The 15,501-nt window shown below is 38.7% G+C and overlaps 1 protein-coding gene across 30 annotated transcripts in view; it reads left to right on the top strand.

Moving 5' to 3' along the window:
- CADPS (calcium dependent secretion activator) overlaps positions 1–15,501 on the top strand; it is a 783,217-nt gene that overhangs the window by 651,780 nt on the left and 115,936 nt on the right. For 12 of the 30 annotated variants that reach the window (XR_007479444.1, XM_049715275.1, XM_049715276.1 and 9 more), the window contains 5 exons: positions 4,830–4,931; positions 6,667–6,730; positions 7,142–7,265; positions 9,612–9,680; positions 10,514–10,531. Coding sequence is in view for 29 of the 30 variants with exons in the window: in XM_049715275.1 (XP_049571232.1) it covers positions 4,830–4,931; positions 6,667–6,730; positions 7,142–7,265; positions 9,612–9,680; positions 10,514–10,531 (377 nt within the window). In the remaining variant the exon portion in view is untranslated. The remainder of the gene's footprint in view (positions 1–4,829; positions 4,932–6,666; positions 6,731–7,141; positions 7,266–9,611; positions 9,681–10,513; positions 10,532–15,501) is intronic. The other 18 variants (XM_049715258.1, XM_049715261.1, XM_004267976.3 and 15 more) reach the window with 3 other exon arrangements.

Raw genomic sequence — 15,501 nt, forward strand, 5'->3', positions numbered from 1 at the left:
GAATCAGAAACTGTGAGGTGCCCCAGCAGTCTGAGTTGTCACAAGCTTTCCAGGTGAGTCTGAGGCAGGCTCAGGTGGCCACTACTCTAGGGAAAGTATGTCATTGCTTCTGTGAGAACAGTGCTCCCTGTATATTGAACCAGGATTTTTCAGTTAGTAGATCCATAGAAATCTACCAAAACCTGTACAGTTAACACTGACAGATTACAGGGGTCAATGGAAGAGAAATCGAAGTTTGACAGAATTTTCAATAATAACTATGAGAAATCAAACACCCCACAAAGGATATTTTTGCTTTTTAACTGATGGAGTGACAACCTGTGATCTTGGACAAATTATATTTTTCCTGCACATCTCTCCCTCAGTTTGTAAAATAACACCCCCTGTTACCAGTATAATTTCAGAGCAATTCCGGCAATTACAAATAAATGTGCATTGGATGTCGAAATTGTGATGTGTTTTATCACCTGGTTTTTTTTTTTTTGGTAAACTCCGTACTATGTGTCTTACAGACTCAGATTGGTTTGTTTCATTTATTTAAAATGAAACTATTCGGGCTTCCCTGGTGACGCAGTGGTTGAGAGTCCGCCTGCTGATGCAGGGGACACGGGTTCATGCCCCGGTCCGGGAAGATCCCACATGCCGCGGAGCGGCTGGACCCGTGAGCCATGGCCACTGAGCCTGCACGTCCGGAGCCTGTGCTCCGCAACAGGAGAGGCCACAGCAGTGAGAGGCCCGCGTACCGAAAAAAAAAAAAAAAAAAAAAGAAACTATTCACACTGACATAGGCGATTAAGAAGCAAGTTTAAGAAATGACAATAATTTTTAGTTGTTTACCTTTTTTGAATAGGGAGATTAATGGTGTTCACAGAGTAGTTCAAGGAGACACGGAAGCTGCCGTCTGATACCTTTAATAGTTATAAATGTGAATCATCAGAACAAAAGGGGAAAAAACATAATCAGATGTTATGTTTATAATACCCTTTGTAGTGAGAATTACAGGAAAGCCAGGCACAGACTAAATGTTCAGTTTTTCTCATCTCAAACACGAATCTAAAAGCTGCCTTCTAATTGCCTAATTGCCTTAGAAGACTTGTTGGGTAAGGAAGGAATGATTTTCTTCACAGAGAGGTTTATTTCCTAATAATGGCCACAAACATCTCTGGGCTGCCTGTGTTAAATGGTTTTCAGGCTTTTTCCTGTGATCTATAAACTCCTCTCTGAATTGTACCTTATATTTAATAACATTTTTCTCTGGCTTAATTCCCTGCTAAGAAACAAAATGCTTAAAATGGCTCGACTTTTCCCAAATCGATTGTGTGCATGTACACACGCCAATTATATAAACATGTGTTCAGTGCATTAGCAAGCTGAATTTTGTATAAACAAAATTCAAAAGCCACAGCTAAAGAAAGTTGTAGATTATAACAGACACATGAGACGTTACTACAGAAAGTGTCACAGGTATTTCGTGGGGCCAGTGAATTCATCCTGAGATTTAACTACAGATTTGTGGGCATTTTATGTTTAAATAATTTTTAAATAAATTCCGTAAATTAACATTTGAGATTTTTCCTGAAAATTTGAAACTAAGGACACATGTATGGATTCCAGCAGCCTACCTGATATTTACGATTTTGCCTCTTAAGTTCAGGAGGGTGTGAAGAAATGGACTGTATAGCATTTTACTATTTAGGGGTATTTTCTACAAAGTGGGTGAGGGGAAGTTTTTTCTTTTTTCAAGTAGGGCATTTTTAGTACTTAAAAAGAAGGGAAGCTGACCAATAAACCCCTAACAGGAGGTACACTGCTGTCTTTTGCCAAGTCTTTTGTGCAGTCAGACTGGTCTAGTATACAGGATTTTCCCAACTTCTGCTGGATCCTTGAGAAGGCCTATAAATAAGACCATTTGTTTGGTCTCAAGATGACTTGCATTTGCAAACTGAAGAATGTTCCAATAGAAGTTTCATGGTGACGCACCAATCTGCAAACTGGCTCAGCCAGTAGTCAAAACAAGTCAGTACAAGATCTGGGAGCTGAAGACTTTGAATGGGTCAGATTATCCTTCGTCTAATTTGGCAGAGATAAATTTGGGCTATAAATATGCAGCCTTCCTTTGTATTTTCAACTTGAATGGGCCAAAGGAAATAAGGAAAATGTGTGTGAACCTATTGGTGATTCAGAAACATGAGAATACTGTGATTAAACTGAAATTCACTTATTTATGCCAGGGTCATTCTTTCTATTAAATGAGCAGTAGTTCTCTAAGATTGAAAAATAGCCTATGTGGTTAGTTCTTTTTTCCACCCCTATTGAGATATTAACACATACCATATGTAAGTTTAAGATGTACAATGGGATGATTTGATACACGGATACATTGTAAAATGATTACTGCATAAGGTTAGTTTCGTATAATTACTCTGTGTTTGTGTGTGTGTGTGTGTGTGTGTATGTATGTGTGCGTGTATAACATTTAAGATCTACTCTCTTGACAGCTTTCAAGTATGCTGCAGTTAACATGGGGGTGCAGATATATCTTCAAGACAGTGATTTTCCAGACGTAGAGAACAAACGTATAGACACCAAAGGGGGAAAGCGGAGGGTGAGGCGGGTGATGGTGGTGGGATGAAGTGGGAGATTGGGATTGGCATAGATACACTAATATGTATAAAATAGGTAGTAAGAACCTGCTGTATAAAAAATAAATAAATAAATAAATGAGGGAAAAAAAAGATACTGATTTCCTTTTTTTCAGATACAGATACATACCCAGAAGTGGGATTGCTAGATCATTTGGCAGTTTTATTTTTAATTTTTGAGAGACCTCCGTACTGGTCTCCATAGTGGCTGCACCAGTTTACCTTCCCACTAACAGTGCAGGAGGGTTCACTTTTCTCCAAAGCCTCTCCAGCACGTATTTGTTGTCTTTTTGTTTTGAGAACAGCCATTCTGACAGGTATGGGGTGATATCTCACTGCGGTTTTGATTTGTATTTCCTTGATGATTAATGATGTTGAGCATCTTTTCATGTACCTAGTGGCCATTTGTATGTCTTCTTTGGGAAAAAGTCTATGTCCTCTGCCTATTTTTAATCAAATTATTTGGGGGGGTTTCTATTTTTTATGAGTTCCTTCTATATTTTGAATGTTAACCCCTTATCAAATAGATGGCTTGCAAATATTTTATCTCATTCCATAGGTTGTCTCTTTTTTTTTTAGCAATAACAATAGCAAACATTTATTGAGCACTTATGTGCCAGGCGATTTGTATGTGTTATCATGTTCCATGTGCTAATTAACCCTTATAGAAGCCCTCAGGAAGGACTGTTTTTATCCCTATTTGACAGATAAGGAAACTGAGTCTCAAAGAAGTCACAGACTATTAAGTGAGAAATTCAGCTTTAGATGTTAGGCAGCTGTAGGTTGTCTTTACATTTTGCTATGTGGAAGCTCTTTAATTTGCTAAAGTGTCACTTTTTTTGTCTTGTCTATTTTGCTTCTGTTGTTTGTGCTTTGGTGTCATATTCAAAAAAATTATTGCCAAGACCAATGTCAAAGAACTTTCCCTCTATATTTCATTCTAGGATTTTTACAGCTTCAGGTCTTACATTTAAGTCTTTAATCCATTTTGAGTTCTTTTTTGTGAATGTTCTAAGATAAGGATCCAATTTCATTCTTTTGCATGTGGATATCCAGTTTTCCCATTGCCACTTATTGAAGAAACTATCCTTTCCCCATTGAGTATTCTTGGCTCCCTTGTCAAATATTAGTTGACCATACATGCAAGGGTTTATTTCTGGGCTCTCAACTCTGTTCCATTGGTCTATATGTTTGTTTTTATGCCAGTACCGTACTGTTTTGATAACTACAGCTTTGTAATATAGTTCAAATTCAGGAATTGCGATGCCTCCAACTTTGTTCTTTCTCAGGATTCCTTTGGTTATTTGGGGCTTTTGTGGTTCCTTACAAATTTTAGGATTTTTTTTTTCTATTTCTGTGAAAAAAATCCCACTGGAATTTTGATAGGGATTGCGTAGAATTTATAGATGGCTTTGGGTAGTACAGACATGTTAACTATATTAATTCTTCCAATCCATGTACACAAGATATCTTTCCATTTATTTGAATTTTCTTCAATTTCTTTCATCAAGGTCTTGTAATTTGTACAATGTCTTGTAATTTGTTCTTTAGTTAATACATGAGTGGTGAAATTAATCCGAACATCTGTAGTTATAAGCTGGAAAGTGAGTCATTTAACAGCATTTACCTCTGGGAAATATAGACATTTACAGGACTCCTGGTTTTCATAGGAGTTTGTGTGCATAGTTCAGGAGTCCCAAACATAAGTGCCCACAAGAGAGACACGTAATGTAAATTAGAGATATGGACCCGGAGAGTGCCTGCCCCAGCTAAGGAAGAAGCTGTTTGTTGCCCCTCTCCAATTAATGCCAGCTGTTCCAAATTTGCAAGAGAATTGTATCATAAAACTTTCCTAATGTAAAAAATGTTGGCAAGCAGTTCAAAATTTCAAAAGGCTGTGAGCCAAACAGAGCAGGTCTAGAGGTTGGCTTTAACCTGCAAGCCACCCCTCTGTACATTTTACCATTTCACAATAAATGAGCAACAGTTCTGCAAATGTCTCCAAATGATAACCTCAAAATACCCCATCCCCTCTAGTCGCTGGCACTGAAAAGCAGGACTTGTCCTAAAGTCACATCGATCACTGTAGTTGTTCTTCTAAAATGGACAGTTTCCTCCTGCTAGAGATCTGATTTGATGGTGTCAGTGTATGAGGTTCCCGTCACCTCATGACATGTCTTCTTTCAGGCCTGATGGAATTGGAACTGTGACTGTTGAAGAAAAGGAACGTTTTGAAGAAATCAAAGAGAGACTCCGGGTTCTGCTGGAAAATCAGATTACACATTTTAGGTAAGGATCTGGAGTTAAAGGGCTTTTTAGGAGGTTGAGACTGGGGAGGGGCAAATTAAGGGCTTGATTTTCTAAAACTGTAAATCTCTCAGAGACACACTAAATATTAGAAATAGCTGAATGAGGACCTACTGGATAGCACAGCGAACTATACTCAATATTTTTTAATAACCTATAAGTGAAAAGAATCTGAGAAAGAATATATGTAATATATATATAATACATATATATATAACTGAATCAGTTTGCTATACACCCGAAACTAACACAACATTGTAAACCAACTATACTTCAGTAAAAAAAATAAGAAAGAAATAGCTGAATGAAAAAGCCAACCAAGACAGTGTTCCCCAATATCCAGGAGACTTTGAAATCTTAAGTTCATTTTATTTCCACTGAAAGAACGAAGCCCTCTTTGTGTAAGCTGACCCTGATCATCAATCTGTTTTTAAAAATCTACTAAAATGTTGAATTTGACGCTTCTTCAAGGTTTCCTCCCCACAGTGAAAACTCCTGTGAATCAGTTCTCATAGGGAAGGAAGGCAGTGGTACCCAGAAGAGCATCCCCACCTTCTCCGTTACCTGAAAACAGGACTAGTGGCCTATGTGGGGAAAGAAAGAATCTTGGTTCAGCCTTGACAGACTGATCATGCACTTCCCCGCACTCTCGAGACAGCTCGCGGGTCTGGGCTTGAGCCTTGCACCACACAGCGCACTTCTCCCTTAGAGTCAATTAGATATTTTTAATGCTGCACTGGTGGTCCTGAACCCAGAGATCTTGGAATAGGAGCTCATCAATAGTAAGAGCATTTATAATAGTATAGTAAATAGTTCCTATTTATTAAATGCTTCCTGTGCCCTACACAGGGAACTAGAGGCTGGATAAGAATGAACTCATTTTTTTTTTATTCTCAGGACAATTTGTAAGGTAGTTATTGTAATTCCCATTGAAACAAGGAGTAAACCGAGGTTGAGAGAAGTTAAGTAACTTGCCCCAGGCCCCTCCGCCAGCAAGTGGAAGAAATGGCATACATACATAGGATAGTCTGGGTTTCAGTAGCCCATCCTGTTCCTTTTGTACCATGAGGAAGAGTGTCTTGAAAGGCTTCCGACAGCCTGAAATAGTTACTAGAACTCTTAGTGGTACCTGACATAGGTACCATCTGTGCCATCAGAAACCTCCTGGATAAATCTTTACGGGTCATACACTCTATGCTAGATACATTGCCAATAGTAAAAGATCAAATAACAATTAAAAACTACAATCAAGGAAGGACAATTAGTAGAATCATGAATTTGCTCAAAATACACCCCTGTATTTCCTATACTAATCCTCTGGGGATTTAGGTAAGTGTGTTTGCATTTTAGCCTGTTTCAACTAATATTGTTTAATGCCGGTCTGGTCTCAATAATTATCTATAAGGTCACATTTGAGCTAACAAATGGTTCTCCTTCACAACAGAAATCTAAACAGAGCCTTATGTCATCACTGGAAATATTCTTTTCTGCTGCAGACATTTGCAGAGTCTCTCTTTAGTCATTATTCACACATACACATATATACATTATATACACACATATATGGTGTGAATTCAGATTAGCATAACACAACGTGACAAAATAAAAAGCATTTTCTGTTCCTGAGAGGGAGTTGCCATAGGGATCAAGTTACAGCATATTTCATTCTAAAATGTAAGTGATTCAGGCAACCTGAACATTTTTCTGTCTTTTTTAGGTATTGCTTTCCATTTGGTCGACCTGAAGGTGCTTTGAAAGCTACCCTCTCGCTCTTGGAAAGGGTAAGAATGAAAGTAAAAGACAAATGATATATACACAGAGACATAAACATCATGGTAATTAAATATTGTGGTTGAATGGCCTAGATTGTCATTTCTAAAGGATTTGTTTACCATTCATCAAATACCAGAATAAATATGAAGAAATTGCCAAAATTCTAGATGTTTTATCTCCAGACTCTCAAATAGTTAGGATATATTGAAGATACGCTCCTTGCCCTTCCATGATTCATGGACAGCCTTTGACATCCTAACTGTGCACTGGAATTTTTTATTTTCTCTTTAACAATGGCACTCAATCTATGTTAAGTTGCAAAGAGGCATTCACAACTAATTTTAAACTGAATTCTTTAAACGTAAATGAGTAACACATTTCATTGAACCATCTTAAGAACCTAGTTTTTCCACCTATAGGTCTTGATGAAAGATATTGTTACCCCAGTACCACAAGAGGAGGTAAAAACAGTCATCCGTAAATGTCTAGAGCAGGCTGCTTTAGTCAACTATTCTCGGCTGTCAGAGTATGCCAAAATCGAAGGTAAGGCCCCCTTCTGCCCCCAATTTTTAATTTAAATTTTGGTATGCCTCCCTAGGGAAGTCTGTCTCTTTTCTGACGGGCACCAGAAAACAGTGGCCCATCTCTGTATGTTAAGCTGAAACTTGAAAGCACTTGAAATGGGATAGCTTCCTCAGCTGTGGCCACATAAATGACTGAAGGCACAGGGTCTCAGGAAACGGTCTTTGTAGGGAAGGATTTTGAATATAGGATGTTATCAGACAACTAAGGTCCTTCCAAGAGGCTGTGTTGGCCCTGACTTTGCTCTGTGGCTAATGTTTTTCTATGAAAGAGTTCTGTAGGGTGGCTACCTTCTTTAAATAGAGGAAAACTAAACAGTTTGTTGTCCACTGTTGATAGCATTGGAAGTAAAACAGGAATTGAATAAAGCAACATCGAGATTTTGCCTAACTCTTTCTGGTCTCTTGAACATATCTTGTCTCTCGGTAGCTTTTCAAACTTGATGGCAGGTTAGTATTCGGCTGTCTCTGATGGCTCCTGGTTTGCTTTAGATCTTATTCAATCTTGTTACTCCAAACCTAGGATGGTGGTTATCACTGCCCTCTCAAGTTTTAGGAAAGTGGTCACTAATGACCAAGCAATTGCCCAAAGTCCACTCTACTTGAGAAGATATGGTTCTTTGGGACCTGTTCCTTTGCAAAGGTATTAATCACTTTTCATTGTTACCCTGTTGGCTGCTATAGGGTGATTTGAAAACCACACCCAACTTGACCGTGGTGTAAGTGTATAAATGTGGAAGTTCTGTGTGCAAAACTCAATGTGTCCGCATTCTGGAATCTGATGTTCTCTCATGTGAAACACCGAAACAAAACCAGCAAATGCCCATAGTCTGCCTTCAGGACATGACTGGGAAAAGAAAACCTAAGAGAGACCTAATCAACTACCAAAACCCCATCACTTACCCTGCCAAAGTCCTTGTTTCCTTAGAGAATTAGGTTAAGGTCATTGTCAAATGCGCAGTGTTCTGTACATTCCATGTCCTCCTTCTCTCAATTTTGTCTGTCTGACAATGCAAATTGTGTACCAGTGGTAATGAATTCGTTGTTATGCATCCAGGGAGAAACACTTAAGAATTGGGCACTAAAAGGATGTTTATCAACTCTTGACTTGGTAATGAGTGACAAAAATAGAGGAACAAGGAGATCGTTAAAGGGCTATATTAGCAAATAATGATTCCAGCATTTACCTTCCCAGGACATAATGATTGGTTGTATTTGTTAAAGTCAACCGGGTACCTAGTAATTCTAGGCCAGGCCAGGGATGGGATGGGATCAAGAAACGTTCTGTTGCCACGTCTGCTGCCTCATGTGTAGGTCTTGGTCTAGCTATGACTAGTCTTTTGGTAAGATCTGCTCTCTTCTTTCAGATAAATATATCCAAAAACAAACTTTAAGATCTGTAAGTAAAAATGCATTCATTTCTGAAGTAGATCAGCTGGTCTGTAATTTCCTTTTGTGCCTCAATTCTTCTTGGTTGTGTTAATTATCTTTTGCACTGTGACTTTTAGGGCTGGGGATTCTTTGAAGAAACCAATCTTTTTTTTCCAACTCTCTTTTCAGAGAAGTACCTCATTCCACACTACCTGCTCTCTTCCGCTTCTCTCCTTCCTTGTCCGTGATTGGCTCAGCCACTTTTTGACGTTAACCCTGCAAAAGTGGCTGTGACACCAATTTCAAAGCATGCTGGGATTGTTAATTCAGACAACCCAACATCCTCTGGCTGCATGTATCAGGTTTTCTTTCATGAACATAGTCCACCATAGGCTGAGACATGGCAGCTTTAAATATATTACTACCAGACAACTTTCTTTTACAAGGTTCTGATCCTACCCCCGGCAAAGAAATCTTGCATTTTGACATTTGAGATTCTCTGTGACCATTAACAGCTTAGTTCCCTGAGAATGTTGGAAAGAAGTTGTAGTAATATTGCTGGAGACTATGTTTATGAAGAAATACCTCAAGAGCCTTAGATACTAAAGTCTGAAATCCTTAGTATCTTGGAGCCTTCAATCAATGAAATTCTGTTTCCCTTTATTCATGATGTTTTCGGTCATTGTATTCTTGCAAATAATTCTAAAGAGACGTGTAAAATCATGGTCACAATCTCTCTCGTGACTCACGGCATGCTGAATGGTTAATCCAATAGATCTCCAATTTTGAAACTCCTTTTTCTTTTATCCTGTGTTTATCCCAAAATATTCTGTGGCTATTTTCCTTTGAGCTAATGTAACGTTTTCCTCTAACCTATGACCTATAACCTCTTGACCTCTGACCTAAGCCTCTTGCATGCCCAAATCCTCTTTTATAGGGAAAAAGAGAGAAATGTATGAGCATCCTGTCTTCTGCTTGGCCTCCCAAGTGATGGATTTAACCATTCGTGAGTACCTACCACCTCCTCGCCATGCTGTCTTCACTCTTTCTGTTTTCATTATTTCAAGAAAATTCAGATCCAAACCAACTCACTCTCCTTGCTTCAAGTTTTTTAGCATTGGCTTGTCTGTTGATTCTGTCTGTGAAACCCAGTGTGAGAAGTCCAGTCACTTTTATCAGCCTAACACAGGTTAGACAATTCAGCCATTTGTTTGTGGTAAACTCAGATTTGTCTGTAAGTTTTTCAGTTATTCTCTGTCTGTGACCTGAATGCATTTTTACTTTGCTTGTGTGTAACCCCAATTTGTAAGGTGCTTGTCACTGGTACACAATCAAAAGGTAGCAGCTAGGTGGGGAGCAATGTGTTAGGTGTCAGATAAAGGACAGTCGGGGCCAAACCGTGCTTTCTTTTCCATGTTTAAGATGTCGAACTGTTGTGGGTAGATCACACAGGGTGGTCCGTTCTCTGTAAAAGTTGGATCTTATATGCCTCCTGTCTGTTCTCGGAAACTGGGAAGCTTTTTCTTGTGCTTTCTGGAGATTTGGAGTTGTCCTCGTCCTCTAAGCTCTGGCTAGAACATATGACTTAGTTGTCACTGGAGAGTTCATGTATGTGTCACAGCTTGACTTCACATTAAACTTAATTTGACTAATTTTCTATTTGTGCAGCATTGACCCCACACTTCTGGGCGGTGGGAACTCAAGGGCAACTTTTTCCTTCCAACATCATGTATCACACATAAGTGGGGGGCATTTTGGTTCACTTGCTCATTAATCCTTGCATATGTGTTCTTGTTTCTCTCTCTCTTCTCTCCTTGTCGTGCTTTCTCTTTCAAATAGAGAATCAAAAGGACGCAGGTGAACCAATTGTATATGCATTATAAACCATCAGGACTGTTGAGTTATATTTAGTTTTTGTTTCTGTTTTTGTTTTTTAATAGCTCCTTAATGTATGTACTCCCAAAGACTGATGTGGAGTTGCAGTAATACTTAAGGAGTTAATTTGTGCTGTCTAACTACATCTCATGCCCACTAGACGTTGACCTCTAGAGAGCAGAATTTCTGGAAAGGCATAAGTTTTGGAGGAACAGAACCCTGGTTTGCTGTGGAGCTTCATTTCATCTTTGGTTTCAGGATTCCAGTGATTCGGCCTCATGCGCTTTTTTAAAAACAACAGTGGCTGAAGCAAACTAATCTTCCTCTTTGTTTTTCGTTTCTTTCCCTGTTTTCTGCCCTATTGAGAAGTTTGTGTTCTTTGATGAATGTTTCTCGGCCAAGGCAGAGAGGAGTTGTGTCCGTGTTGTTCTTGTATGTATCACGTGATGAGGCAGGATGCACGCACAGGTGGCTAAACAGGGGCCATTGCTAGAAGTTTCATGAGAGGAAAGCCCTTAAATGTTTTCTGGCTTAGGCAGTTTCCTTCTTGTTTGGTCCCCAAACTTCTGAGTATATTTTGAGGAAAGCTCAAACTTAACACTTTAATAAATATATAGTATGGATCATGGTTTTAAAGTCTAAAGGATTCTCCAAAGATAATTATCATCTGATTAGAATTAAATGCATTTCCAGTCAGTTCAGAAAGCATTTTTGAGCACACTCCAAGCACCAGGCTAGCAATAAGTATTTGAAGACTCAAAAACCTGTGTTCAAGGCATACAGGCCTTTTTCTCCCTGGAAGGAAAGGTGTTCATTTATTCATTCACTCATTCATTTGTTCATTCATTAGACAAGTGCTTAGTGGGAGACTACCATGTGCCAGGTACAGTGGTAAAAGCCAGGGACTCTGTAAACAAGAGGAAACAGCTCTTACCCTTACGGAGCATATGTAAATAGGTGCATAAGTGTAAATTACAAATTCAGTATGCAGCAACACCGATTGGTATAGAGTTGTATGTAAGAGGGCCTTGTCAGAAAACCATGGAAGTCTTCCCAAGAATGGCAAGCTTGGACTTCGTCTTGAAAGATGAAATAGAACCAGTGAAAAGGAGGTGGGATTGGAAAGTGGAGAGGCACCCTAGATAAAGAGAGTAATATGTGCAAATACATAAAACCATAGAGTTAATAAAAATAGCTAAAGCTTATTAATTGTGTATTACATGCCAGGTACAACTCTCAGTACTTTATGTATATTCACTCATTTAATCCTCAAAACTCCTTCTGAGGTAGCTACTACTATTATTCCAATTTTAGAGATGAGCAAACTGAGATATGGAGAGGTTAAATAACACACTCCTAGAAGATTAAGTGAAGCTAGAGTCTTCTTAAGAGTAAGCAGGGCTGGGGTGCCCAGGCACGTGACGGCCTGAGCACATGATGTGGTCAGCGCCTAGGTCCTCAGGGGAAAAAAAAAGAACAAAAAGAAAAATAGTTGGGCAGGCCTTCAAGATGGTGGAGGAGTGAGACATGGAGATCACCTTCCTCCCCACAAATACATCAAAACTACATCTACATGTGGAACAGCTCCTAAGGAACACCTACTGAACGCTGGCATAAGACCTCAGACTTCCCAAAAGATGCCCTCAGGCGACCTACACACAGAGGTGGGGCCAAATCCAAAGCTGACCCCCAGGAGCTGTGCAAACAAAGAAGAGAAAGGGAAATCTCTCCCATCAGCCTCAGGAGCAGCAGATTAAATCTCCACGGTCAACTTGCTGTACCCTGCGTCTGTGGAATACCTGAATAGACAACGAATCATCCCAAAATTGAGACGGTGGACTTTGGGAGCAACTGTAGCCTTGGGGTTTGCTTTCTGCATCTAATTTGTTTCTGGTTTTATGTTTATTTTAGTTTAGTATTTAGAGCTTATTATCATTGTTAGATTTGTTTATTGATTTGGTTGCTCTCTTTTTTTTTAAATATATATATTTTTTCCTTTTTCTCTTTTTGTGAGTGTGTATGTGTATGCTTTGTGTGACTTTGTCTGTATAGCTTTGCGTTTGCCATTTGTCCTGGGGTTCTGGCTGTACAGTTTTTTTGTTTGTTTGTTTTTTAGTATAGTTTTTAGCTCTGCTTATAATTGGTGGATGTGTCTTTTGGTTTGGTTGCTCTCTTCTTTCTTTCTCTCTCTTTTTTAAATTACTTTTTTATTTATTTTTAATAATTTTTTTCTATTTTAATAATTTTATTATATTTATTTATTTTCTTTCTTTCTTTCTTTTCTTTTTTTCCTCCCTTTTTCTCTGAGCCATGTGGCTGACAGGGTCTTGGTGCTCTGGCCGGTGTCAGATCTGAGCCTCTGAGGTGGGAGAGCAGAGTCCAGGACACTGGTCCACCAGAGACCTCCCGGCCCCACGTAATATCAAACGGCGAGACCTCTCCCAGAGATCTCCATCTCAATGCTGACACCAAGCTCCACTCAATGACCAGCAAGCTACAGTGCTGGACACACTATGCCAAACAACTAGCAAGACAGGAACATAACCCCACCCATTAGCAGAGAGGCTGCCTAAAATCATACTAAGGTCACAGACACCCCAAAACACAGCACCAGATGCAGTCCTGCCCACCACAAAGACAAGAACCAGCCTCATCCACCAGAACACAGACACTAGTCCCCTCCACCAGGAAGCCTACATAACCCACTGAATCAACCTTACCCACTGGGAGCAGACACCAAAAACAATGACAACTACAAACCTGCAGCCTGTGAAAAGGAAACCCCAAACACAGTAAGTTAAGCAAAATGAGAAGACAGAGAAATACACAGCAGATGAAGGAGCAAGGTAAAAACCCACCAGACCAAATAAATGAAGAGGAAATAGGCTGTCTACCTGAAAAAGAATTCAGAGTAATGATAGTAAAGGTGATCCAAAATCTTGGAAATAGAATGGAGAAAATACAAGAAACATTTAACAAGGACCTAGAAAAACTGAAGAGCAAACAAACAATGATGAACAACACAATAAATGAAATTAAAAATTCTCTAGAAGGAATCAATAGCAGAATAACTGAGGCAGAGGAATGGATAAGTGACCTGGAAGATAAAATAATGGAAATAACTACTGCAGAGCAGAATTTTTAAAAAGAATGAAAAGAATTGAGGACAGTCTCAGAGACCTCTGAGACAACATTAAATGCACCAACATTCAAATTATAGGGGTCCCAGAAGAAGAAGAGAAAAAGAAAGGGACTGAGAAAATATTTGAAGAGATTATAGTTAAAAACTTCCTTAATATGGGAAAGGAAATAGTGAAACAAGTCCAGGAAGGGCAGAGAGTCCCATACAGGATAAATCCAAGGAGAAACATGCCAAGACACATATTAATCAAACTATCAAAAATTAACTACAATTAAATTGTAGCAAGGGAAAAGCAACAACTAACATACAAGGGAATCCCCATAAGGTTAACAGATGATCTTGCAGCAGAAACTCTGCACGCCAGAAGGGAATGGCAGGACATATTTAAAGTGATGAAAGGGAAAAACCTACAGCAAAGATTACTCTACCCAGCGAGGATCTCATTCAGATTCGATGGAGAAATTAAAACCTTTACAGGCAAGCAAAAGCTAAGAGAATTCAGCACCGCCAAACCAACTCTACAACAAATGCTAAAGGAACTTCTCTAGGCAGGAAACACAAGAGAAGGAAAAGACCTACAATAACAAACCCAAAACATTTAAGAAAATGGTAATAGGAACATACATATTGGTAACTACCTTAAATGTGAATGGATTAAATGCTCCCACCAAAAGACATAGATTGGCTAAATGGATAAAAAACAAGACCCGTATATATGCTGTCTACAGGAGACCCACTTCAGACCTAGGGACACGTATAGACTGAAAGTGAGGGGATGGAAAAAGATATTCCATGCAAATGGAAATCAAAAGAAAGCTGGAGTAGCAATTCTCATATCAGACAAAATAGACTTTAAAATAAAGACTATTACAAGAGACAAAGAAGGACAATACATGATGATCAAGGGATCAATCCAAGAAGAAGATATAACAATTAAAAACATTTATGCACCCAACACAGGAGCACCTCAATACATAAGGCAAATGTTAACAGCCATAAAAGGGGAAATCAACAGTAACACAATCATAGTAGGGGACTTTAGCACCCCACTTTCACCAATGGACAGATCATCCAAAATGAAAATAAATAAGGAAACACAAGCTTTCAATGATACATTAAACAAAATGGACCTAATTGATATTTATAGGACAGTCCATCCAAAAACAGCAGAATACACTTTCTTCTCAAGTGCTCATGGAACATTCTCCAGGATAGATCATATTTTGGGTCACAAATCAAGCCTCAGTAAATTTAAGAAAATTGAAATTGTATCAAGTATCTTTTCCAACCACAACGCTATGACACTAGATATCAATTACAGGAAAAAAATCTGTGAAAAATACAAACACATGGAGGCTAAACAATACACTCCTAAATAACCAAGAGATCACTGAATAAATCAAAGAGGAAATCAAAAAATACCTAGAAACACATGAGAGTGAAAACATGACAACCCAAAACCTATGGCATGCAGCAAAAGCAGTTCTAAGAGGGAGGTTTATGGCAATACAGTCCTACGTCAGGAAACAAGAAACATCTCAAATAAACAAGCTAACATTACACGTAAAGCAATTAGAGAAAGAAGAACAAAAAAAACCCAAATTTAGCAGAAGGAAAGAAATCATAAAGATCAGATCAGAAATAAATGAATAAGAAATGAAGGAAACAATAGCAAAGATCAATAAAACTACATGCTGGTTCTTTGAGAAGATAAACAAAATTGATAAACCAGACTCATCAAGAAAAAAAGGGAGAAGACTCAAATCAATAGAAGTAGAAATGAAAAAGGAGAAGTAACAACTGACACTGC

Source organism: Orcinus orca, chromosome 10 (assembly GCF_937001465.1).
Source record: "Orcinus orca chromosome 10, mOrcOrc1.1, whole genome shotgun sequence".
In the NCBI taxonomy this organism is placed as follows: Eukaryota; Metazoa; Chordata; class Mammalia; order Artiodactyla; family Delphinidae; genus Orcinus; species Orcinus orca.